Genomic DNA, 25,030 nt, shown 5'->3' with positions numbered 1-25,030 from the left:
TGTGCCTAACATTTAAAAAAAAAAAAAAAAAAAAAAAACATATTTTACATTGAAAAGTTTTTATGCAAGTAAGGATTAATTATAATTATAGTCTGTTGTGTAAACAGTGGATTGTGGTAGAGAAAGTCTTCCCTTGATGAGCCACTGAACTCTTTGCAGGCATCACGTAATAATCATAATAATAGCACAACTTTTTTTGTTTATTGAATATTGTTGCAGGTCAGTATAATATGTTTTAAATTGAGCTTTAAAATTTCAGGAATCGTGTTATTATGGAAGCAGAAGCTGAAGCAGAAGCTTTGCGAGTATGTATTTTTTTTAAACTGCACTTTATTACTTTCTGTATCTTTTAAATAAATTTCTAACTATTACTTTTGAGAATACTAAACCAGTACCGTGCATCTCAAAGGTTTTGCAGGTGCGACAAGATTGTCATTACCTGCAAAAGTTTGAAAACCTGTAGTACTATGGATAGGTAAAATTTGGATAATCCAGAATCTTTTCCTAAAAACCAAACATGATTAAAATAGCATGCTACTTCAAGCTAATAAATAAAACTATATTACACAAGGCAATAAAGAACATATATCACATAAAACATATCTTCTTCTTCTGCAGCTTTTCCCACTTAAGTAGGGTCGCTGTTTGTAGTGAGTCTCTTCCACAACCTCCTGTCTTGGGCTGTAGCCACATCCAAGTTCTTCATCCTCAAATCCTCCTCCACCATCTCCCTCCATCTCTTCTTTGGCTGCCTGCACTTCCTTCTCCCCTGCTCATCCATCTGCATGACCTTTCTTCCCACATACGCTTCCTTCCTCTTCATCACATGACCAAACCATCTCAACCTTGCCTCCTATATCTTTGCTCCAAATTTTGTAACTTTCACTGTTCCCCTTGCATAGTAATTTCTCAGATGATTCTTTCTGGTTACACCGCACATCCACCGCTACCTCCATCCTGCTGATGTTATTTTTCCTCAGGGCCACAGTTTCCATAGCATATGTCATAGCTGGTCTCACTACTGTCCTGTAGATTTTGCATTTTAGATTGATCGGCACCCTCTTATCGCATAGCACTCCAACCACCTCTCTCTCTCCAGTACCTCCATCTTGCTTGTATCCTACATCCCACTTCCTTCTCAGGCTCACCATCCTCTTTCATTGTTAACTTAAGTATCTAAAGTCACTTACCTTCCTGATGATATTTCCTTCCAGCTCCAGATCTGTCTCCTGGCTGCCATCCACTTTGCAACACATATACTCTGCCTTACTTCTGCTCAATCTCATACCTCTCCCTCTTTCAGTACTTTCCTCCAATTTTCCAGTTTATCTGCCACTTCTTTTAATTCTGCACACAGCACGATGTCATCTGCATACAACATAGTTCAAGGCGCTTCTTCTCTCACCTCCTCTGTCACCACCTCCATCACAATATCAAACAGGAATGGACTTAATGCTGATCCTTGATGCAAGCCAACTGTCACTGGAAAACTTTCTCTCTCTCTCTCTCTCTCCCAGGCATGTCCAAACTCTTGTCTTGACATTTCTGTACATCTCCTGCACCAGCCCGACATATTTCTCCATAATAAATTTAGTTTAATCCTTTATCCAAGTGTGTGCAAACAAAGTTTGCGCCTGAAAGTATCTTCAGGACTGGGGTAAAGTGGTACAACACCGGGCGACTCCTTGCAAAGGTGGAGCAAGCTACCAACACTCCTATCTCAGTATCTCCCATAATGCAAAACACATCTCCTTGTGGATATGTATAATGTTATGCATTAAGGCAGGCACAAACTTTGTTTGCACACACTTGGATAAAGGATTAAACTAAATTTATTATAGTCTGACCAAGTGAAAAATAAACTTTCAACATATTTCTCCAGTACCTTCAGACGTCTTGCCTTGGCACTCTATCATACGCTTTCTCCAGATCAGTAAATACCAGATGTAGCTCCCATTGCTTCTCTCGAAACTTTTCCATCATCTGTTGTAACCCAAAGATATCATCTGTCGTCAATCGACCAGGCCTGATGCCAAATTGTTCCTTTGCAATCTCCACTTCCTTCCTCAGTCTTCCATCAAGAACCGTCTCAAGGATTTTTATTGTGTGGGACATTAACTTTGTTCCTCTGTAATTTTTACAGTCTTGTGCATCCCCTTTACTCTTGTAGATGGGGACAAGAGTACTTTCCCTCCATTCCTCGGGTATATTTTCCTGTTGACAAACTTTTATTAACAGGTCCATTCCCTCTTTCCCCAGTGCCTTCCATGCCTCCACTGGGATCCTGCAGGGCCCACCAATTTTCCATTCTTCATCCTCCTTATGGCATCCTTCACTTCCACTCTACTAATGTTCTGCACCATTCCCTCATAAGGCTCCCCATCTTCTCTGTTAATCCTTGCATTTTCTTCATTGAAAAGCCCTTCAAAGTATATTCTCCATCTGTTTCTTATATCCACATCCCTCCTTCCTCCAGAGTCTTGATCTGCCTCACATGTACGTGTCCTTTGATGTCTTATTTCTACATTTTGCCAATCAATAAATCTTTCTCTGTCCTTTGTTTCTAATTGATCATAAAGGTCTTGATATGTCATGGCCTTCTCCTGTGCAACAACTCTCTTGGCTTCTCACTTTTTCTCTCTGTTCTCTTCCACTCTTGACTCATCCCACATCTGCTTTGTCTTCCTCTTAACCGTCACTGCTTCTTGTACATGATTATTCCACCACCAACCCTCCTTCTGCTCTCTAATCTTTCCGGATGTTTCACCAAGCATCTCAATTGCACAGCTTAGAATTGCTTTTGAATTATGTCTCCACCAATCTTGTACACTTTCTAGTCCATCCAAAATCCTCTCTAACATCTTCTTAAAAACGGTTCCTCAGACTCTTCTTTTAAGCGAAACCACTTAATTGTCTTCCTCCTATGGCTTCCAAAGTCTTATCTTCGACTTTATTTTAAAATCTGTACACAGCAGCTGGTGATGCTGCATCACTTGATCTGTTGGGATTACCTTACAATTTGTTACTGCCTTAAGATGTTTTCTTCTAGTCAAAATGTAGTCAATCTGTGAACTGTTGTTGCCACTTCTAAATGTTATCAAATCTTCCCTCTTACAGAAAAAGGAGTTCACAATTGCCAGATCAAACACTACTGCAAAGTCCAAAATCCTCTCTCCTTCCTGGTTCATCATTTCCACTCCATGGCCATCATGCACCCTTTCACAGTCCCTATTCTGTCTCCCTATGTGTACGTTCAAGTCTCCTCCGACAATCACTATCTCTATAATAAATTTAGTTTAATCCTTTATCCAAGTGTGAGCAAACAAAATTTGCGCCTGAAAGTATCTTCAGGACTGGGGTAAGGTGGTACAACACTGGGGAACTCGTTGCAAAGGAGGAGCAAGCTAACATCACTCCTATCTCAGTATTCAGGCACAAACTTTCTTTGCTCACACTTGGATAAAGGATTAAACTAAATTTATTATAGTCTAACCAAGTGAAAAATAAACTTTCAACATCAATCACTATCTCGTTTTCTTCCAGTTCCCTCATTTCTTCATCTAGCACGTTCCAGAATTCATCTTTCTCTTCTGCTATACAGCCAACTTGTGGGGCGTATACACATAAGACGACCAGTTGCTCTTCTTCAAGACCCAGTTTCATTCGCATGATTCATAAATGCATATGTTTTATGTGATCATGATCACATAAAATATATGCACATCCACTATTCAGACTATATACATAATCAAAGGCTTAATAATTAAATTCTCTCTCTTCACAGCTTTCTGGATCTAATTGATGTTACAGTGAATTGTGTTATAGTTCAGAATATGAGGAAGTGAATAGCAACAAAACACCATTAGGAACAAAATGACTATTATCCTGAAAGAATAATCTCTCAGAATATACCATGTTTTCAAATTACCATCCATATGCTAAAATTGTAGAATGTTTTCTCTGCAAAAAAAAAGATGTGGAAAGTACTACAACCTTATATGATGATGTCGATCCTAACAAGGTATGGATAAGGCATATTTTGTATCCAAACATCCCTACCTATTAAGAGTATACTACTGTAGAATATCGTATTAAAATTCAGATATCGAACAAATTAAAAATAAGAAAATAATTAATTTAAGTAAAGAAATTAGTAATGTGGTACTATTTTGTTGTTAGATAAACATATTTCTTTTTTATATATTGCAAGCAAGACATTTTGAAACTGGTTTTGTCTTTGGTTATGGAATTCTTGCTTAGATAAGATATAAATTTGTTTAAATTAGGTATTAGCAGTAGTTATAATTTTATATGAGCTGACAAAAGTTTTGCAGTGTTGATGCCATTTGTATGTAGGCAAATGTTGTTTATGAAATGTCAAATTACAAGAGAAACGAAAGATACTGCTGTAATTTATGTTTCATAAATAATTAAATGAACTTACCTCACTGCATAAAAGATTGTGAAATGAAATGTTATAATTTTTACATGTTTCATTTGAAATTAGAAACTTTTCTGTACTGTTAAGAAAGAACTCGATAGTTTCAAGAGCCCAACACTGGAAAGTAGTAATGGTGACACACAATGGTGGACTTGAGTGGAAGATTCCGCTCAAGTCCACCATTGTGTGTGGAAGCTAAAAGAATCGGGGCTCAGTTGTGCGTGGAAGCTAAAAGAATGTTATTGGAGGTTGCTAAGTGTTCAGCTGTTGGGGAGTAGGAAAGAACACAGCAGAAGAAACTGTGGAGTTTCTGTGTCTTCAATATATGAAGACTAGACAGAAAATAGAAGAATAGTTAGAAATGAAAGACTGAGAGAAAATATCCTTCTGTAAAGAGATAAAGAGTGAAGTTTATTGTAGTCAATTACTCCATATAGGATTTATTTCAGTTAAAACTGACTTTATTGATTTCCATTTCATATAGAATGGGCCCAGTAAAGTTTATTTAGTTTTATTTAGGATGTTTAGTCTGTTAAGTAATTTCTAACTGTTGGTATATTTTAGTTTTTTTTCTTTGAATGCTTTCATATAGATAGCAAAGTTGTTCTGAAATGTTTAAACTGTTGGTAAGGTTTTAAGGAGAATGTTAAGATTCACATAGCAAGTTAATTCATTCTGAAGTGATGGGGTATAATCTTTAGTAATTTATTCTTCAGTCTGTTGTTACTTTCATATAGAAAGTGAAGTTAATAGAAATGCATTGGATGAAGCCAAGATATTTTTTCTTCAGTGTTCTGTGATTTTAAGATGTAAGAAGAGTTTTCACTTAGGTTGCTGTCATGTAGAGAGCACTTTTATTTTGTGTCAGTCATTGGCATGTCTGAACTCAAGAAAGAATAAAAGTTCTGTAGGAGACAAGAGTTTCTGTAAGAGGTGCTGTCGTGACGACCTTTCTCTGTCGTGTTCTAAATCTATCTAGTTTCAAGTCACTTTTATGAATAATACAACTAATTACGAAATGATCACCGATCCAAAAGTAGGGACATTTATATTTATACTGCGCCACCCTATTCTTAGATTAGTCTATATAAATAGTAGGATCAGTTCTAAATTAAGTTAGCAGTCATCTCATTAGGCCAAATCATCTATTATCATTTTTACTTGGGGTTCCCGCAAGATTCGAATGTTTATGAACGGTGCAATAATAAGGAATTCAGGCAAACACAATATTTAGATCACCAAAATAAAACATTTAATATATGATATGGTTAACAAATACAAGAACTCTATTTTAAAATGGAACTATACAATTAACTTAACACATCTTCTTAGGTCACTGATGCTAATTCAATGTTCTAATTTTCATATACTATTCACAGTCTCAAATACATAAATCTTCTTATCTCAAGTTAATATAACAATTTCACATTTATTCAGTCTTCACAAATTTATTAGCTCAATGTTTATATTCACAGCAGGCAATAAACTACGTAAGCTATATTCCAAGCAAATATATTCCCGGACCTTGAGCATCGGAGATATATTACAGTTAATGCTAGAATAGAGAAACTTATACAACTACTCTTACCAGACAATTTCTTCAACACATCAAATTATTGAGAGAGCACTTATGAATTAACTTAATTAACATTAGCGGAACACACATAACAAATATTCTCCATAGTTTAAACTGTATCACTGTAAGTCGCACTTCACTATTCCAAACAACAGTAATTAGGTACTAATATCTTTTCCTGTTCACTTTTCTCCAAGTAATCAATATAACCTTTTCCTAGGGCAACACAGAATTTAATCGTAATCCAGATTAACTAGAACTAATCAGAATTTTCGCATTGACTGTCCAGTTTCCTTATATCTGATCACGGCATCAACCTTTCTTCATAACAGCAGATTTCGCTTATAACATTAAACTTTATGTTTCACTACTTATAGGTTCACTTCCGAACACTAAACTCATAAATTTCTGCCCTCAGGATTTTATAATCTTGGTTCCGCAAAACTCTCTCCTCACTCGCTAAATAATAATTCCTCTCCCTTCCCTGTCTTATCTATGACCTTCCTTCTCTCTCTACCCTTTTTTCTCTATATTCTATATGACCTTCACTCCCACCTTACGTCCGAACGCCACGCTCTCTTCACTCGTGGTTGTTTACGCGTGCGTCTCCATGACAACAGACTAAGCGTAAACATTTCGCCAATGTAATGTATGCTCTATTACTGCTACATGAGTGATTACATAACATTAAATATTTCACAAATAAGAACAATATAATATTTAAGCTATTTCTTCAACTTTTTGATTACGTATACAGTTAAATATAAAATAACACTTTACGTTACACCATATATATTTAGTTATACAAGATTCTATACATTTTATTATTTTATAAGTTAATAATAGGTCAGGTTTTGAGTAAATATTTAATTAGTAATTCTTAATCAAGGAATAATAAACAATTTTATATAAACCATGATTAATATTTAATAAGCAATGTTAAATGTGAATGAAAAATAATAAATTACATAACATAGCTTCATTCACAATTTAACATAGGCTCACCCTTTCTTTGAAAAATTTTTATTATAAGAAAAATTTTTCTTTTTACACTAGGCTCCTTTAAAAAAAACTGGATTACATATTCCTTTTCGATTTTTTAAGTAATAGCTAGTTTTACTGAAACTTGGTTCTTTATTATGTTTTGTGCCTTTATTCTCTTTCACTTTATCATCAATTCTCTTATTACTATTATTATCACTTTCTGCATGTCTTTCAAGTTTGTAGTATAGGATTCTCTTCTTTGAATTAAATTCACGTTCTCCATTATTAGAATTAAGTCTTTGTTGTCTCACAACCTGGCGGTTTGTTCTATGATATAGATTAGACATTTTACCAAAATTGACTTCAACCTTTAGTTTACTATTAGTGGTAAGTTCTGATTTGGGCTTTGTCACTACTACTTTTTGTTCATCAGTAAGAAGAGGAGTATCAGATTGAATATGTACATAAGAGTTATCACCACTATCTCTATTAGATGATTGATTCACAGCTGATTTTTCTTCAGTAGATGGTCCTGATTCAAGTGGCAATCTAAGCTGTTTTGTTTGATACTTAGACTTATCATAATTATGAATTTCATTTCTTCTAGTACATCTCCTTTTGTTCATCAGGGTTATTTCCTCCTTAGAAAAGTCACAAGAAAATTGATATCTTGCTAGGAAGTTTGTTCCCAAGATAATGTGAGAATCTAGATTGGAAGCAGTGGGGACAACAAGTAGGTCTTGCCACACATACAGTCCAAATTCTGGTAGGTATATTCTTGCTCGAATCTTTTCATACGCTACGAAGTTTGGATCTGAAAGAGTAGTAATTTTTACAGGTTGTCTAAGTTTGGCAATACTATTCCTTAACTTATGTCTTATACTTTGGAGATAGTCCTTTCTAATAGTTGAAGCATTACATCCAGTATCTAATAAAATACTACACTCAGAACCTAGGATTTCTCCTCTAACTGTCATCATTCTATCATTAGGTGCCTGGTGTTTCTGAATTCTATTATTTCTTCTGTGGGGTTGGTATCCAAACTTTGAGTTCCATCTATTGTTAAAGTAGTTTTCCTTGTTATGGAAGCAGTTCCTAGCATAATGTCCAACTTTGTTGCAATTGTAACACCTAAGAGGATTTCTTTGCTTTGACTCTGTCTTGGATTGAGGAATAGCAGACATTTGTTGTCTAACATCATTTAATCCTCGCATCACTTTATCTAGACTACTCAAAATAGGTTGACTTTGTTTTTCAACTTCATGTTTGATCATCTCATCAATTTTGTTTGTAGTGGGGTTTTGATTTTCTTGAGATTTCAAAGTAATAGCTGATAACTGTCTCACAACTTCATTAAGACTATCCATTATTGGCTGATTTAACTTATTCACCTCCTGGTGAATTAGGGATTTCACTTCTGTCATCAGTTTCATGTCCAATTGCTCTTTACTCTCAGTCATGTAGTTTACACTACTTGAATTTTCTCCAATATTCTTTGCTTTTCCCTTTTCAACTTTACTTCTCTTTTCTATTTCTGATTGGTTGAATGAACTATCAGTCTCATTCACAATATTCACAAGACTTGCATTGTTTGAGGGATAAAGGTCTCCTAATAATTGTTCTTTTTCTTTAACACTTTTGAGACACTCTTCTAAAGTAGAAATTTTCTTCTTATATGCTGTTTCTCTCAATTCTTGCCTAAGACCTTGCCTAAATTGTTGGAACACAGCCCAATCTAAGTGAGGTTTATCTTCACCAGTAACATTCAAACTGTTGGCCAATGTTAACAACCGATTGTGAAAATCAGTAACAGTTTCTTTATCCTTTTGAACAATTTTCTGCAATTTCCATAAGTTAGGACCTACACTTCTAAGTTTACAAAACTGAGACAATAAAGTTTCTTTAAATTTAGAGTACTCAAAAGTTTCTCGAAGTATTGGAGAAGAATGCAAAAATGTTTTTGCTTTACCTACTAATTTGCTTCTAATCAAAACTAGCAATTGAAAATCAGTCCAACCTGCAATTTCTCTAAGTTTTTCAACATAGGTAAAGAAAAATAGTACATCATCTGATTCTTCACCTGAATATTGGGGAAAAACCTGTTGTGGGTTCACCGTACGAAAGAATTCACTGTCATTCATTTCAGAGCTTGATGTGACAGCCATAGTGATTAATAAATTACTATCTCAATTAATTCAATCTTTTTACTTTAAAATTAACTTTTATCTTTGCCTGAGTCCAAATTATAACCAGTTCACTGTGATTTAATCATTTCACTTTCTAAAATTTCAGGGAGTGATTCTACGATTATTATCACTAAACTTAAATTCAATTTCTTATCTTATAGTTGTCAAATTTAATTCTTACCTATTAAATCACATCCTGTCGACTGCTGCGCCATTTGTCGTGACGACTCCTTTCTGTCGTGTTCTAAATCTATCTTGTTTCAAGTCACTTTTATAATTAAAAGAACTAATTGCGAAATGATCACCAATCCAAAAGTAAGGAAATTTATATTTATTCTGCGCCACCTTATTCTTAGATTAGTCTATATAAATAGTAGGATCAGTTCTAATTTAAGTTAGCAGTCATCTCATTAGGCCGAATCATCTATTATTATTTTTACTTGGGGTTCCCGCAAGATTCGAATGTTTATGAACGGTGCAATAATAAAGAATTCAGGCAAACACAATATTTAGATCAACAAAATAAAACATTTAATATATGATATGGTTAACAAATACATGAACTCTATTTTAAAATGGAACTATACAATTAACTTAACACATCTTCTTAGGTCACTGATACTAATTCAATGTTCTAACTTTCATATACTATTCACAGTCTCACAAACACAAATCTTCTTATCTCAAGTTAATATAACAATTTCACATTTAATCAGTCTTCACAAATTTATTAGCTCAATGTTTATATTCACAGCAGGCAATAAACTACGTAAGCTATATTCCAAGCAAATATATTCCCGGACCTTGAGCATCGGAGATATATTACAGTTAATGCTAGAATAGAGAAACTTATACAACTACTCTTACCAGACAATTTCTTCAACACATCAAATTATTGAGAGAGCACTTATGAATTAACTTAATTAACATTAGCGGAACACACATAACAAATATTCTCCATAGTTTAAACTGTATCACTGTAAGTCGCACTTCACTATTCCAAACAACAGTAATTAGGTACTAATATCTTTTCCTGTTCACTTTTCTCCAAGTAATCAATATAACCTTTTCCTAGGGCAACACAGAATTTAATCGTAATCCAGATTAACTAGAACTAATCAGAATTTTCGCATTGACTGTCCAGTTTCCTTATATCTGATCACGGCATCAACCTTTCTTCATAACAACAGCAGATTTCGCTTATAACATTAAACTTTATGTTTCACTACTTATAGGTTCACTTCCGAACACTAAACTCATAAATTTCTGCCCTCAGGATTTTATAATCTTGGTTCCGCAAAACTCTCTCCTCACTCGCTAAATAATAATTCCTCTCCCTTCCCTGTCTTATCTATGACCTTCCTTCTCTCTCTACCCTTTTTTCTCTATATTCTATATGACCTTCACTCCCACCTTACGTTCGAACGCCACGCTCTCTTCACTCGTGGTTGTTTACGCGTGCGTCTCCATGACAACAGACTAAGCGTAAACATTTCGCCAATGTAATGTATGCTCTATTACTGCTACATGAGTGATTACATAACATTAAATATTTCACAAATAAGAACAATATAATATTTAAGCTATTTCTTCAACTTTTTGATTACGTATACAGTTAAATATAAAATAACACTTTACGTTACACCATATATATTTAGTTATACAAGATTCTATACATTTTATTATTTTATAAGTTAATAATAGGTCAGGTTTTGAGTAAATATTTAATTAGTAATTCTTAATCAAGGAATAATAAACAATTTTATATAAACCATGATTAATATTTAATAAGCAATGTTAAATGTGAATGAAAAATAATAAATTACATAACATAGCTTCATTCACAATTTAACAGTGCCATGTTTTATCCATATGGGATAATAACTGTTGGCTTATATTATTATTATTATTATTATGGGCTACTCCAAGCAGTCCTTAGACTCATCGAGAGAGGCCATAATCATCATGCCAAGAACTATCCTACATTTGTGTAGTATCTATCATACTTTGCTTTGAACTCATTCACAGTTATGGCACACTCACAACAGACTCTGACAACCTATTCCACTCATTAACTATTCTCTAAGCAAAAAACCAACTTCTAGCACCCTTGCTAACTACACTCTTACTCAGTTTCCATGGATGGCCCCTAGTTCTCCCACCACCAGACCTGTTCTGAAAAATTTCCTCTGAATTAATCTTGTAAAAATCCCTCAGTAATTTGTATGTCTCAATCATATCATCCCTTTTCTGCCTACCAACTAGTTTCTGTAACCCACAAATCTTCAGTCTATTATCGTAAAGTTCATTCCATAGACCTGCTACCATCTTGGTCACTCGCCTCTGGATTCTCTCCACTCCTCCTAATCAACAAGAAATCCTGGTGCCCAGATCTCCATACAGTAGTCAAGTCAAGCCAGGAAACAGATCTGGAGCTGGAAGGAAATGCCATCAGGAAGGTTAGAGACTTTAGATACTTCGGTTCAACCAAAGTATCTAAAGCAAGGTTGAGAAAGAAGTGGAATGCAGGATTCAAGCTGGATGGAGGAATTGGAGAGAGATGACTGGTGTATTTTGTAATAAGAGAGTGCCGATCAGTCTAAAAGGCAAAATCTACAGGACAGTAGTGAGACCAGCTATGACGTATGCTATGGAAACTGTGGCCCTGAGGAAAAATAACATCAGCAGGATGGAGGTAGCAGAGATGAGAATGCTTAGGTGGATGTGTGGTGTGACCAGAAAGAATCATCTGAGAAATGACTATGTAAATGGTGAAAGTTACAAACTTAGGAGTGAATATATAGGAGATGATTTGGTCATGTGATGAGGATAAGGTTGAGATGATTTGGTCATGTGATGAGGAGGGAGAACAAGTATCTGTGAAGAAAGGTCATGCAGATGGATGTGCAGGAAAGGAGGAAGTGTGGGTGGCCAAAGAAGAGATGGAGGGAGCTAGTAGAGGAGAACTTTAAGATGAAGAACTTGGATGTGGTTACAGCCCAAGACAGGAAGATGTGGAGGAGACTTGCTAAAAACAGTGACCCTACTTAAGTGGGACAAGCTGCAGAAGAAGAGGAAGAATATGCTATGCACTTCCATTTCATTTACCTTAGTTCTCATATAAGCCTTTAGCTCTCTCATTTCTCCAATATCATCACCTGGATGATGTACTCTTGCAAAGTGTTCACTTAGTAATTCTACTATTTCGACTGATTCAGTTACCTCCCTACCATCAGCATTCATTAAAATCATTCTGCCATATACATTCTTTTACTTGCAGCATATCAAAAGAACTGTTTGGGATTCTCTTGAGCCTGCATTGCTAATTTTCTTTCATGTCATTACCTTCCTCAAACACTGCTTCACCATTTCCCATTCTTTATCAACATCCAGCCCTTGCATTTTACATCCCATAGCACCAATTCAAGCAATCTCCTAACTTGTTATACTTTCCAGCCCTGTAATTCCACATATACCCTATCTTCACTGAAAATTCCACATATTTATGATATGATATGATCACTTGCACCAGTTGGTGGCAATGTGGTCATATTTGTTATTGACAAATTCTCAGATGCAATTACTAGATCAAGCACTCTTGAATCCCTAGTATATTCCATCACATGCTGTGTCAGGTAATCATCCTTTAGTAACTGCATAAATTCTATTTCCTTCCTCCCGTGTGGCCTTTCCTTCTTCCAATCTATGTTCTCATAGTTGAAATCACCCATAATAATTACCTATCCTGCACTCATTGAGTCTATTTGCCGATGCATACTATCGCCATCATCTTTTCCATTCCCTGGTCTATTGCAGCATCCAACTGTATATTTTGTTCTGCTGTTTCTATCTCACATCAGATAGCCTCAAATGTGCTATTTTCACTGGCCTGCAGTTCTATTCTCTCTTTGGCTGCAGTTCGTCAGCTATCATCAACAACATTCCTCCCCCATTCTTTTTATTCTCTATCCTCCCTGAACATACTATACCCTTCACATTCTATTCCACTAACTATATCATCTTCCGTTAGCCATGTCTAACTAATGCCAATAACTTTTGGCCAGGATGAACTAACCAATGCCAAAAATTCCTCCTGCTTGTTCTGAATGCTCTTGGCATTAGTGTACATAAAGTGCAAAAGCCCCTTTGGCCCACTGCTATCCTGAAGCTTTATACTAACTATCCCATTCTGGTTTGTTACCACTGGTGCTAACCTAGGCATATTATACACATTCTTACACTCAACTGCCCCACTGATGTCTGCATATCTACTCAGTATCCCCCCCCCCCCCCCGAAAGTTTAGTTTCTCTGATGCTGCTTATCCACTTTCACTTCATTCAGCAACATGTTTTCCAGTCTCCGAACACCAAATCCATTCAGATGCAAATCATCTTCCTTGTATAAGTCCTTTTGCCCATCAAACTCATTCCACACATCCACAAACTCTACATCACTCTCCTTGCATAACCTACGCATTGAGTAATTCGCTATTATAGCCCTTCTCAGCTCTACTCTGTCATACTGCGGTAACAGACTCACTATCTTAACTCTCCTACTCTTTTCTTTTGCTACTTCCAGTAATTCTTTCATATCCTCTCTCATGCCATATTTTTCTCCTTTCAAATCAGTCATTCCAGCCAATACAATCATCTCTTTCACCCTACCTTTTTGTGCTCTAATAGCCTCACTAACATTAATTTTTGCACCCAGAAAGCACAGTTTTGTCGATCACACCTTTTATGATTGAGTCGCTGTTCAAGACTCGCTCCTTAATTTTGCTTTCTCTCTTGGTCAAGCCCTCATTTCTGTTATATTGCACTTCTTTCTTTCTGTTATCAGCTGACGCACTCGCCAGATCTTTCTGCATTCGCTCCAGCTCCTGCTTTGCCCTGTGTATCACTCTGCATAACCGAGCCATCTCCCTCATTACATCCAAATCTTCATTCTTTACATCAGACATACTATTCTTTCATTCAACACTTTTACTCTCTCTCTCAATCGTATCACATTTAATCTCTCTTTCAATCCTAATTGAAGGTAAGTTGTATAGCAATGTGTTTTTCATATTGTTTGAAGTTGTAATTTAAAGAATACATTGGTGCTTGTGTAGTACTTGAGTAGTTGATTTGATGTTGTATACATCTGTGTTTTTTTGTAAATTCTAGATTTTTATTTTGATTATAAGGATGTAAAGACTCGATCTCTTAACCTCTCTACCGACCATGGCTGATGAAATAGTGATACCAGATTGCACTTCTCTTATCCATATTATTCAATAGGTATTACAGAATCACATCCAGATTTTGCTGAATGTCTATAGACGTCATGGCCAGTTGGGGTGTTAATGGGTTTAATGAGTTAATGGGTTAATTTAAGAGGTTAGGTTACATATAAGATATCCTGAGATATGAGTCTGCATGTACAAGTTAGATTTGGAGTTTAGTTTCAGCATTTGTTTTTATTTTGAATTTATGAGTTTTAACCACTCGGTTAAAACTCATAAATTCAGTTGTTGAAGGGAGTAAATAAAAATATATACCCCCCCCCTCCAGACACACACACACATATGCTACCATGCATAAAAACATCTTTACAAATTAGAATGCATTACCATATATAATAAAAATCCCTGCAAATAAAATTGTGATTAGAATACTCCATAAAATCTTCCATGAAGATAAAATTCATTTGTATGTACCATTTTATTTGTTTTAATAGAAGGCAATAGCTCCAAATTATTGTCCAATCTATATATCTGGAGGTGGGATTAAGGTATTGGAGAAGTTAGTGAGAGCTGTGATACAGAAATGGGCTTGTGATAGCAGAACTTTGTGATTGTCAGCATGGTTTTATTAAAGTGAAATCATATTTTTCAACTTTGCTTATGTATTATTACAAGGTAACAAATGCATTGGACAGGATAGATGCATATACAGTGGTATACTTAAATTTTGCAAAGGCTTTTAATAGACTGCCAAATGACAAGCTGGTGATTGAATTGAAATGGATGGGATTGGATAACAGACTATGAGCTGAATAGGTGACTGACTTTCAGATATATTGAAGATTATGGTTTCCTCTTTCAGGTTATGGTATCCTGAAAGAGGAAAGTCACTAGTGGCGTGTACTGCAGGGGTCTGTTTTGGCACTATTGTTGTTCAACTTGTGTATTAATGATATCGGAACAGGTTTAACTGGAGATATACAACTGTTTGCAGATAATGCAAAACTGGAGAGAACAATGAGGAATTAAGCAAATGTTGGAGTCTTACAGGAAAACTTCAATAGATTGCAGGAGTGGGAAAGTGAGTGGAACTATCACTCATTCTGAAGTTAAGGTTTTGAAATTTGACAAGCAATAATGAGATGCAAAGTATATACTTGTGAAAATTTTGAAAGGGGTAGAGGAAATGAGAGATTTGGGAGTGGTGGTCAACAAGGACCTGAGTTCATAGATCACATTTCACAAGTTGTGAGGTTGTTACATCAGATTATGGTTTCATTGTATAAGGCCTTGATCAGGCTTCATATTGATTGTTGTGCTCAGATTTGGTCACTTTCTAATATATCCTCATGGCAATGATGATATATTAGAAAGGATTCAGAGAAGATTCACTAAGATGGCAACTGGTCTTTGAAATCTTGGTGTGAAGACAGATCAAGAGAATGCAATATGTAAAACCTCATGAATAGGAGGAGAAGGGATGCAATTCGGACATATAAGTTGGTAAGGGATTATTACCAAGTTAATGAAGAAGAAATTTTTCATAGAATGGAAAGTGAAGGGCAGAACAAGAGGCTATCGATGGAAATTGTTATAAGGAGAATGGTTAGTGAGTGGAATGTTATTGTCAGAGAGTGTTTGATAAGCTCTTGGCATGTGACAGACTATTTTGACTCAGTGGAGGTCTAGCATTAATAATAATAACTCTTTTAATTTAATTTTAAATGAAAAATTATACAGTTTTTTTCCTCATTTACTATTAATCAGTAGGAGAATCAAATTTTAAAATTTCTTACTTGAACCAATAACCTAGGAAAAGGAGTAAAGAAAACATACTATGTTACTTTATAATTGTTTATAAATATTATACAGTAGATGTTCACTATAAAAAAACCTATAGGGTCCATAATAAGTAGTTTGCTATAGTGAATTGAGTTAAAAAAAATAATCTCTCTCTCTCTTGCTTTCATGGATGGTATTTCTTCCCAAGGGGAAAACAGTGACACTCTTTTCCTCATCCTGCTTGGTTTTGTTGGCCTTTTTAAAATTATTTCCTCCCAACTCTACACACTTTTAATTGATTGGCCTCTAATTCCCCTTCCTCATATTGCAGAAATTCTAGTTTTTTGAGGTAAGTTTAGTCCTTACCTTGAATAAATAAGGACTGAACTAGATTTCTTTATCACATTATAATTTCATATTTAATTGAGTAGACAAGTAGGCAGCCCTGCAGCACACCACTAGTCTTTTACTGATTTCTATTTCTGAATAAGCTACTGTCTGGTATCTCTCCATCAACCATCCTCTTATCTACATCACCAGCTTTATATTCATCCCCATTTGCTTCAATTTATTTATCAGAATTCCATGTGGTATCCTGTCAAAAGCCCACCAGTATCACTATGTACCCATTACCTTTATCGAGCTTAGCTGTCACTATATTATAAAAGATAAATATGTTACTGAGACATGACCTACCCATCACAGAACCATGCTGTCTCCCATATAGTATCCCATTCCTATCTACCCATTCTTAGATTTTTCCCTTAACAAGCTTCTGCAATACTTGACCACCACTCCTGAGATGCTGATCAGTCAATAATTTGCTACCTCTCTTGGAACCTCATTTATGCAGTAGACTGTTTTTCCATCTTTCCCTGCCTAGGACCATCCCAGAGCAGATTTAAACAACATGGTCAAAGGCACTTCCAATTCCCTAGCACCTTCTTGTAATACTCGAGCTATTATATCATCTAATCTCATAGCTGTATTCACATAAAGGTTCTATAATATTCTATGTATCTATCTATCTCTATTTCCACCTCAGCCCTTGCCTCTCTTGTTACCGCAATATCTCCACCTTGATGATATACCCTTGCAAAGTTATCACTTAGAATCAACTACACTATCTACCGGTAATTGTCTGGACACTTGAGCAATTTACAATTGATACCAGCAGGCAAACATTAATATCAGGTATATATATCCACCTTTGGCTTTGATCACCTCCCCATCAATGTGCAGCAGACATCAGGTGAAATGTCTCCATTCTTCCATCAAAGTAGCACTAAGTTCAGTGACAGATAAGGATGTGCTACTCTGGACCTCAGTCACTGCTCCAATTCATCCCACAGGTATTCAATGGGGTTGAGGTCCTCTGTGCAGTTCAGGGCAATCGTTTAACACCCATCTGTTCATACCATGCCATAACAGTGCTGCTTTGGAGTATGGGGCATTGTCATCTTGAAGGCAGCTCAGTACCTTGATATTCTGGATAATCAGGTGCTGCCTACACTGTGGAGTATTTTATGGAACCACGAACAATGATCAGTCGTCCCAGGCTGCCTCCACACCTTGCCATCAGACTAGAAACAGGTGAACCTTGATTCATTACTCCAGAGTAATGAATGAAGGTTCATTTTCCAATGGTCAATTGTCCAGTTTACATGCTCTTTGCACCAGGCCAGAGGAGCTGCCTTGTTCATTGTTGCAATGTTCAGCTTGTGTGCCACTGCTCTTCTATGGAAACCCAGTCTTTTCATACAGTATTAGTGCTCACCATGGTGTTTCTGGCACTCATCACAAATGGTTTGTGCTGATTATAGCTGGTTTTTGTGTGCCACTCGTTTTAACATCCTATGTCCCCGTCATTCATTTTTAGCAGCCACCCTGCTATTTTCCTACACTAGTGATGCCAGGATGTCTCCATTTGTTGATCACATCGCCAACCGTCGATTTTGAATGCTCCAGTTGAGCATCAATGGTACATATGGATGTGCCACCAATGTGACAGCCCTTTTTCACTATGTAATTTAAGGAAATTACAACGTACTAGGATATACATTAAAATAAATTTTAATATATTTCAATATTTCGGCAACGTCACGTTGCCATTTTCAATAACTTAAGAACAAGACATGTGTACGCAGGCACAACAAAACAGTAAATGAGGAAGAAGTCTGAAGCTATTATTTCTCCTAAAGTTATGAATAAAATTACGATAAAGATCCAAGAATTACGATTATCCACGGAGATGTTATCGCACGTAAAGCACGCCATTATGGTAAACTGAAGTTGAAGCTATCAAGACAACTGAATCGTCTTGCCTTCCTGAAGCGCTGCCAAGATAACAAGGTAATCCCTAACTGTGTGAAATTCAAGCACCGTTTCTCTTCGCAAAAGGCACTTCGTATTTATAACCGTGCCAGCCAAGCCTTACTCAGAGAACAAATTGCCGCCACTCGCTGTTTCCTGAGTGAAGCTAACTCAGCTATACAGGCACTCGAAGATGACCTTTCAAGCACCTTAAGTCACGAAATTTGGTCGATTTTACACATCTTGTGCACTGCAGCGGAGAAAGAATTTAAAAAAGTGGTACAAGATCGACACATCAAAAAATTTGAAAATTTAAAAAAGGACGCGATCTCGAAACCGCAACTTCCTACCGAAACGGTAGTTAACCTGTCATCACTTAGTGTGAAACCTGAAGCACTTGATGCCCTCGCACGTGGCCACAACTTCGCCATTGCCCCAGAAGAATACCTGCTGAGGATATCATGATATGGATTGAACGCGGGATTCGACACCTTCCAAGCCATGTCGCCAACGACATTAGACTGGATGTAGCTTGTGTTCTGACCAAAGCTAAACCACCTAAAACCAACATGCCCAGTAAAGAAATTAAATCTCTATTAGAATTAAAGAAAAACAAGAAAATAATAATCACCAAAGCTGACAAAGGGAATGCCACAGTATTGCTTAACCAAAAAGATTACACAGGTAAGCTGAAATCTGTATTGTTAGATCGGGCCACTTACCTCCCTATTGAGTACAATCCCATCAACTCTCAAATTAGAAAACTGCACAGGCTCCTTAAGAAGGTCACTTCTTGGCCTGTGGAAATCACTAACAAATTAAAACCATATAACTCCATATCCCCTGTATTTATGGACTCCCAAAAATTCACAAGGAAAATGTGCCATTACGTCCCATAGTGGATGGCATTGATTCCCCCACATACAAACTAGCTAAACATTTGGCCAAAGCTCTCTCACACTATACTGGCAACATACCTTCATACATAAAAAACTCTGCCCACTTCAAAGCCAGCATAGAAAACCTTACACTCAAACACACTGACATAATGGTCAGTTTTGATGTCTCCTCCTTATTCACAAACTCAAAGAATCCTTAGAGCTAATCCAAGCTAAATTTCCTCCTGATATCACAGCCCTATTTCAGTTCACAATGAACTCGGGCTATTTTGTTTGGCAAGGAAAATTCTACAAACAAATAGAGGGGACAGCCATGGGTTCTCCACTCTCCCCGCCCTTGGCCAACTTTTATATGGAGACTTTTGAAGAGAAAGCCTTAAACTCTGCCCACAAAAACTAGCCATTTGGCTTTGTTATGTTGATGATGTGTTTGCTATTTGGCCACATGGCCCCGATACTCCTCTCCTTCCTTACACACTCGAACAACCAACACCCCTAGAATCAAATTCACCCTGGAAGAGGAAAAAAACAACTGCATTCCTTTCTTAGACACACTAGTCACCCACCAGCCTGATGGAACCTTGGTTTTCTCAGTATATAGAAAACCCACCCATACAGGCAGATACATTCACCAACAATCCCCCCCCCCTTCACAACAATATGGAGTCATTAAGACACTACACAACAGGGCTAAACTTATCTGCTCGAATGACAATGCCCTAACCACAGAACTAAACCACATTCTCAACAGTTTCTCAGCCAATGGCTACCCCCCCCCCCAAAAATCCAAAAAATATTGAAACCAGTAAACCACAACCCTCCCCCACCTCACAACAAGGATTACTCTAAATCCATCACCATACCCTATATCCGAGGCACCTTGGAAAAAATCACAAAAATCCTAAAAAAACATAACTTCTTGTTACAAACCATATAAAAAATTGGCATCCCTGATCCGCTCTACTAAAGACCAACCTCCCCCCTAGACCTACCTGGTGTATATCAGGTCCCTTGCAGCTGTAAGCTGTCCTACTTTGGCCAAACAGGCAGGACAGCAAATATCAGAATTTCAGAACACAAGGACTACATCAGGTTTCACCAATAGAGCCACTCTGGTCTTGCTGACCATACGCTGGATACCTGCCATAGAAACGGTGGAAGAAAGCCAGGATAATACACCGTAGCAACTACAGACATGAAAGGCTTTTCATGGAATCAACTTCAGCCCTAAGAAATGATCCAAACCTCAACAAATTTGGCTGCATGAGACTTCCTCAAATTTGGGAATCCTACATCAGAAGACCTTCAGCCCAGGCGCCCAAGAATACCAATATTGCCCACTAGAGGGCACCATCAGGACTTTAGGAGAAATAATAGCTTCAGACTTCTTCCTCATTTACTGTTTTGTTGTGCCTGCGTGCATGTGTCTTGTTCTTAAGTTCTTGAAAATGGCAACGTGATGTTGCCGAAATATTGAAATATAGTAAAATTTATTTTAACGTATATCCTAGTACGTTGTAATTTCCTTAAATTATATAGTGAAAATGCATAACCAACGTCTAAGCCATTCCACGAGAATGTGACAGCCCATGATTATACCTCTCTTGAAGTCACTGAGTTTACGTTATGTTGCTTTACCACCTGTATTCAACTGCTAAAATGAAATACTGCTTTCTGTTATCTGTACATCAATTTTTATGTTATTAACAAACCTGGAATGTTCCATAACTTCGATAACATTAGAGTGTCTGGACAATTATTGGTAGATCAAGTATTTCATCTGCTTCAGTTATTGCCTTACCATTACTATTCATCAAAATTATTCTTTTATAATCATTCTTCCCTTTACTTGCCACATAATGAAAGAATTTCTTGGGATTACCTTTGGCCTGTACTGCTAATTTTTGTCATACTCTGATTTTTTTCCCTTTCATACCATACTGGTCATCCTTGTAACCTGTACTATCTACTGCTCGTATGTCTGTTGGTCATTCCTATTTGAATTCCCCTCCATAAATTTTTCTTTCTTTTGTAGCTTCAGCTTAATGATGAAGCTTAATCATTTAACTCCCAGATGAACAGATATGCTGTCTGATGTTACTTTCCTCAAACACTCCTTCACCATCTCCCATGCACTATCTACATCCAGCCTTTGCAGATTCTCATGCGATATCATTATTCTAAACAACCTTCTGGGTTTGTCTTTTTTTTAAGAACCCATCCACGAAAGGCACATCATTTTATAGTACACTGGTACCATGAATGGGCAATAAGGAACTTGTTCACATTTGACTAAAAGCTGTGGATTGTATTCCTTGGAAACATGGCAGACTGTTCCAGACAGCATCAGTGGAAGGGATGAACAAGAGGAGAAATTTGTTCAGTGGGCTTTGAAGTTAATCTGTGAAAGAGTGTTGATTAGCTGCTGCATGCATTTGGATGGGTTTGACGATGATGAGGGGGGAATTATTGAGGCGAATTTTGATGAACAGTACCCATAGAAGTATTTATAGAAAACACAGGCCAAGGGAAACTGTGAATGCCTGTGTGAAAGTGAGTGTAGTGTATCAGTGAGTGAGGGATGGGCAATAAGGAACTTGTTCACATTTGACTTGAAAAGCAGTGATTGCATTCCTTGGAAACACGAGATGGCAATGTTCAGGTTGGCAGTGAGGGGATGAATGAGGAGTAGAAGTTTGTTCTGTGAGTTTGAAGTTAAACTGTGAAAGGGTGTTGATTAGCATCTGCATGCATTTGGCAGATGGTGGTGGGAGAATTATTGACCAATTCTGACAAACAGCACCTGTAAAAGTATTTTTAGAAATTTCAAGCTATGAAACTGAACACCTGTATGAGAGTGAGTGTAATAGTGAGTGAGGGATCATCAATCAATCTGACTGCCCTTTTTTTCTATAGAATCCAGTATTTTTAGGAAGCTCCTAGGGGCACCATTCCAGATGTGAGAGAAACATTCAATGGAACTGTTAGGAGTTATAGCAGCATCTTGAATGAAAGAGAACCTAAGTTTTTGGATCTAAAGAAGGTAATATTTATGATATGTTCGTGTCAAAAGAGATTTGGGTATTATCAAGAGTAAGAAAGGAAGAAAGGGGTTCTTTTGGGGGGAAATAATGCAGAGCTGTGTTTTGCTAGCAGTGAAGTTAACAAGGTTATCCAAATCCCATTGATGATTGTTTTGAAGATGAGAATTTGTTTGTCAAACAAAGAGGAGTGGTGTAGTGTAGTGTGCTGTCAGACGAAAGAACAGAGCCTTATGGGACTCCAGCATTAGTTGCGTAGTTAGAAGATAAGGAGCCATCCACTATCATTTGAGTGAGCATCCAATTGCAGAAGTTAGGGACATACTGAATGATGAGAGTTTTCTTAATAGACATTTGAAAATCATCAAATATTTCCATGGTGTCGTCGTCCAGACATGGGTGATGTAGGTTAGTAGATCCCCTTGTTGATCGACAGTTACAGAATCCATACTGCCAATCATTTATTAGATGAGAATCTTCAAGATAGCATAGGAGTTGGCTGTTGATAGTTTTTTCCATTATTTTAGAAAGAATTCGGGTGTTTAAGGGTCAAAGCTGTATAACTGAGAAGAGACCTCCACATAGCCTTTCAAGGAATGCAGAGAACCGACCATGGCTTCTGAACTAATGTCCAATCCTCACCTTCTCGTGGTGCACCCTGTTGGGTATCTACCTGGATACTGAACGAACGAGAATGGGCTGGCAAATTGGGATTTAGCTGACCAAATTGTATTCATATCAGCTTAAACCAATATACAAAATGATGGTAAAACATGACAAAATTTCATGCCGGCTGGGGCGTCGCCTGGTTAAACAAGCCCCCCGTTGTTTTCACCAGGGAACCAGGGTGAACAGCGAAAAGTCAGCTACTGGAACAAACCTGAAAGCACACCCCAACTCAATATCACCAGAGTTAAAGATCGGTACTATCAACATAAGAAGCCTGAATGGCAAAGAATTAGAATTAGATAAGTACCAGATCGACATGATAGGGTTGACTGAAACAAAAAAGACCAAAACTAGTGAGATCTTTCTGAGCAATAAATACAAAATGCTATATTCAGGCAATGACAATCAAGGAAAAGAAGGAGTAGCCATAGTATTCAACACAAAATGCGAGGTGAATCTTCTTGAATAGCAGCCAGTCTCGAGTAGAGTGATGTGGGCAAATATCAGAATGGGGAATTTGACAATGAGACTTATTTGTGCCTATGGTTCCACAGAAGGTTCTACTAAGGTAGAAGTGGAGGAATTTTTTGATTTCATTCGCCTTGTGTTCACAATGGCCAGGATTCCCAATATAGGGTATCCTGGCCACTATAGTGCTATAGGGTATTCCCACCTTATATGATTGCTAATTCATAAGTACCATAGAAATAGAAGACATGACACAGCACAAATTTAAAAAAAAAAACACAAACATGCTGTGTATATAGTCAAGGCAGATAAGGAAAGCAGTTGTAACAAATGGACAGATGGAATGAAAGAAGATGATGAACAGCTAGTTCAGTAAGTTTAAAGCCAAACTCTATAGGGGTGCTAAATGGAAAATGCATTGCTTTTATGTCAATGATAAAACAAATGATTGTGGTCAGACCAGTGGAGTAAGATTCAGGAAAACACTTAGTGACTGAAATAAGTCACTGTGTGTGTGTGTGTGTGTGCGTGTGCGCGCGCGCGCGTGAGAGAGAGATAAGCTATCTGATAAGTGAAGTGCTCTTTTCTGGATATCCTCAAACATTCTCAGAAAATGTTGGATAGATTTTGTATTTATATATAACATTTGGAGTTTTAAAAGTGAAAGTGGTGTTCTTGAAGAGGATGCCAAGTATTTTGGAAGCCGAAGAAGCTGCCAGTATGACGATGTTTATGTTTGGAAAGGCTAGAAATATAGTTAAGTTCAAGAACAACAGTCTGATCTTGATTGGAGACCTGAACACTATCAAAGTTAAGAGGAAGTGAAGTGAGATCGTTTTTATAAGAAATGAGACAGGACCAGCACAGTTTAATGGATGGGCTTTTCTTCCCAGTGAGGAAGACCAAGATATAGGTGGATTGATATGGTAAATTGATATGATGAAAAACCTAACCATAAAGTTAGGTTTTTCATCTCACAAAACAGACAAAACTGTCTGGAAAAATATATGCAAAATAGACAATACACTGTCCTCATAGCGTTTGTTGCTCCTGTAGTGATTAAAAATAACCCAGTTCCATCTCACTGGAGAATGGCATAGAGAAAATGATCAAGATGTTAGGGAATTTTGAAACTTGAATTATGAAAATTACAAGGTTTGTACAAAGAAGAGGAATGGATTGTACTTATACCAGCAAAATCAAACTGTGAGAGAGCATCTTTATTGATTTATAGGAGGTTCTAGGGTGCTTGGACACCAGAGGGTATAGAGGATTTGAAATTGGAAGTGATCACCATTTAGTCTTGAGCAGAATAAAATTGAATTTCATATTGAAAAAGAAGAACATGTACGAAAGTTTTAAAGCAAATAAAAGTTGAGCAGCTCTTAGATATTAAATGTAGGTTACAAACATTATTCAAGAAAAAATGAAAGAGTTTGAGAACAG

At 36.8% G+C, this 25,030-nt stretch overlaps 1 protein-coding gene across 1 annotated transcript in view; it reads left to right on the top strand.

The window, feature by feature from the left end:
• LOC150100848 (flotillin-1-like) overlaps nt 1-25,030 on the top strand; it is a 198,986-nt gene that overhangs the window by 121,683 nt on the left and 52,273 nt on the right. The window contains exon 9 of the mRNA XM_090401919.1: nt 260-305. Within this exon, the coding sequence (XP_090258045.1) occupies nt 260-305 (46 nt within the window). The remainder of the gene's footprint in view (nt 1-259; nt 306-25,030) is intronic.

The sequence above is a fragment of the Typopeltis vanoorti genome, chromosome 12 (assembly GCF_054136105.1).
Source record: "Typopeltis vanoorti isolate ZY-2024b chromosome 12, IOZ_Tvanoo_1.0, whole genome shotgun sequence".
Lineage (NCBI taxonomy): Eukaryota > Metazoa > Arthropoda > Arachnida > Uropygi > Thelyphonidae > Typopeltis > Typopeltis vanoorti.
Note: the sequence above shows the minus strand (reverse complement) of the source record. Positions and strands in the feature narration are given on the sequence as shown.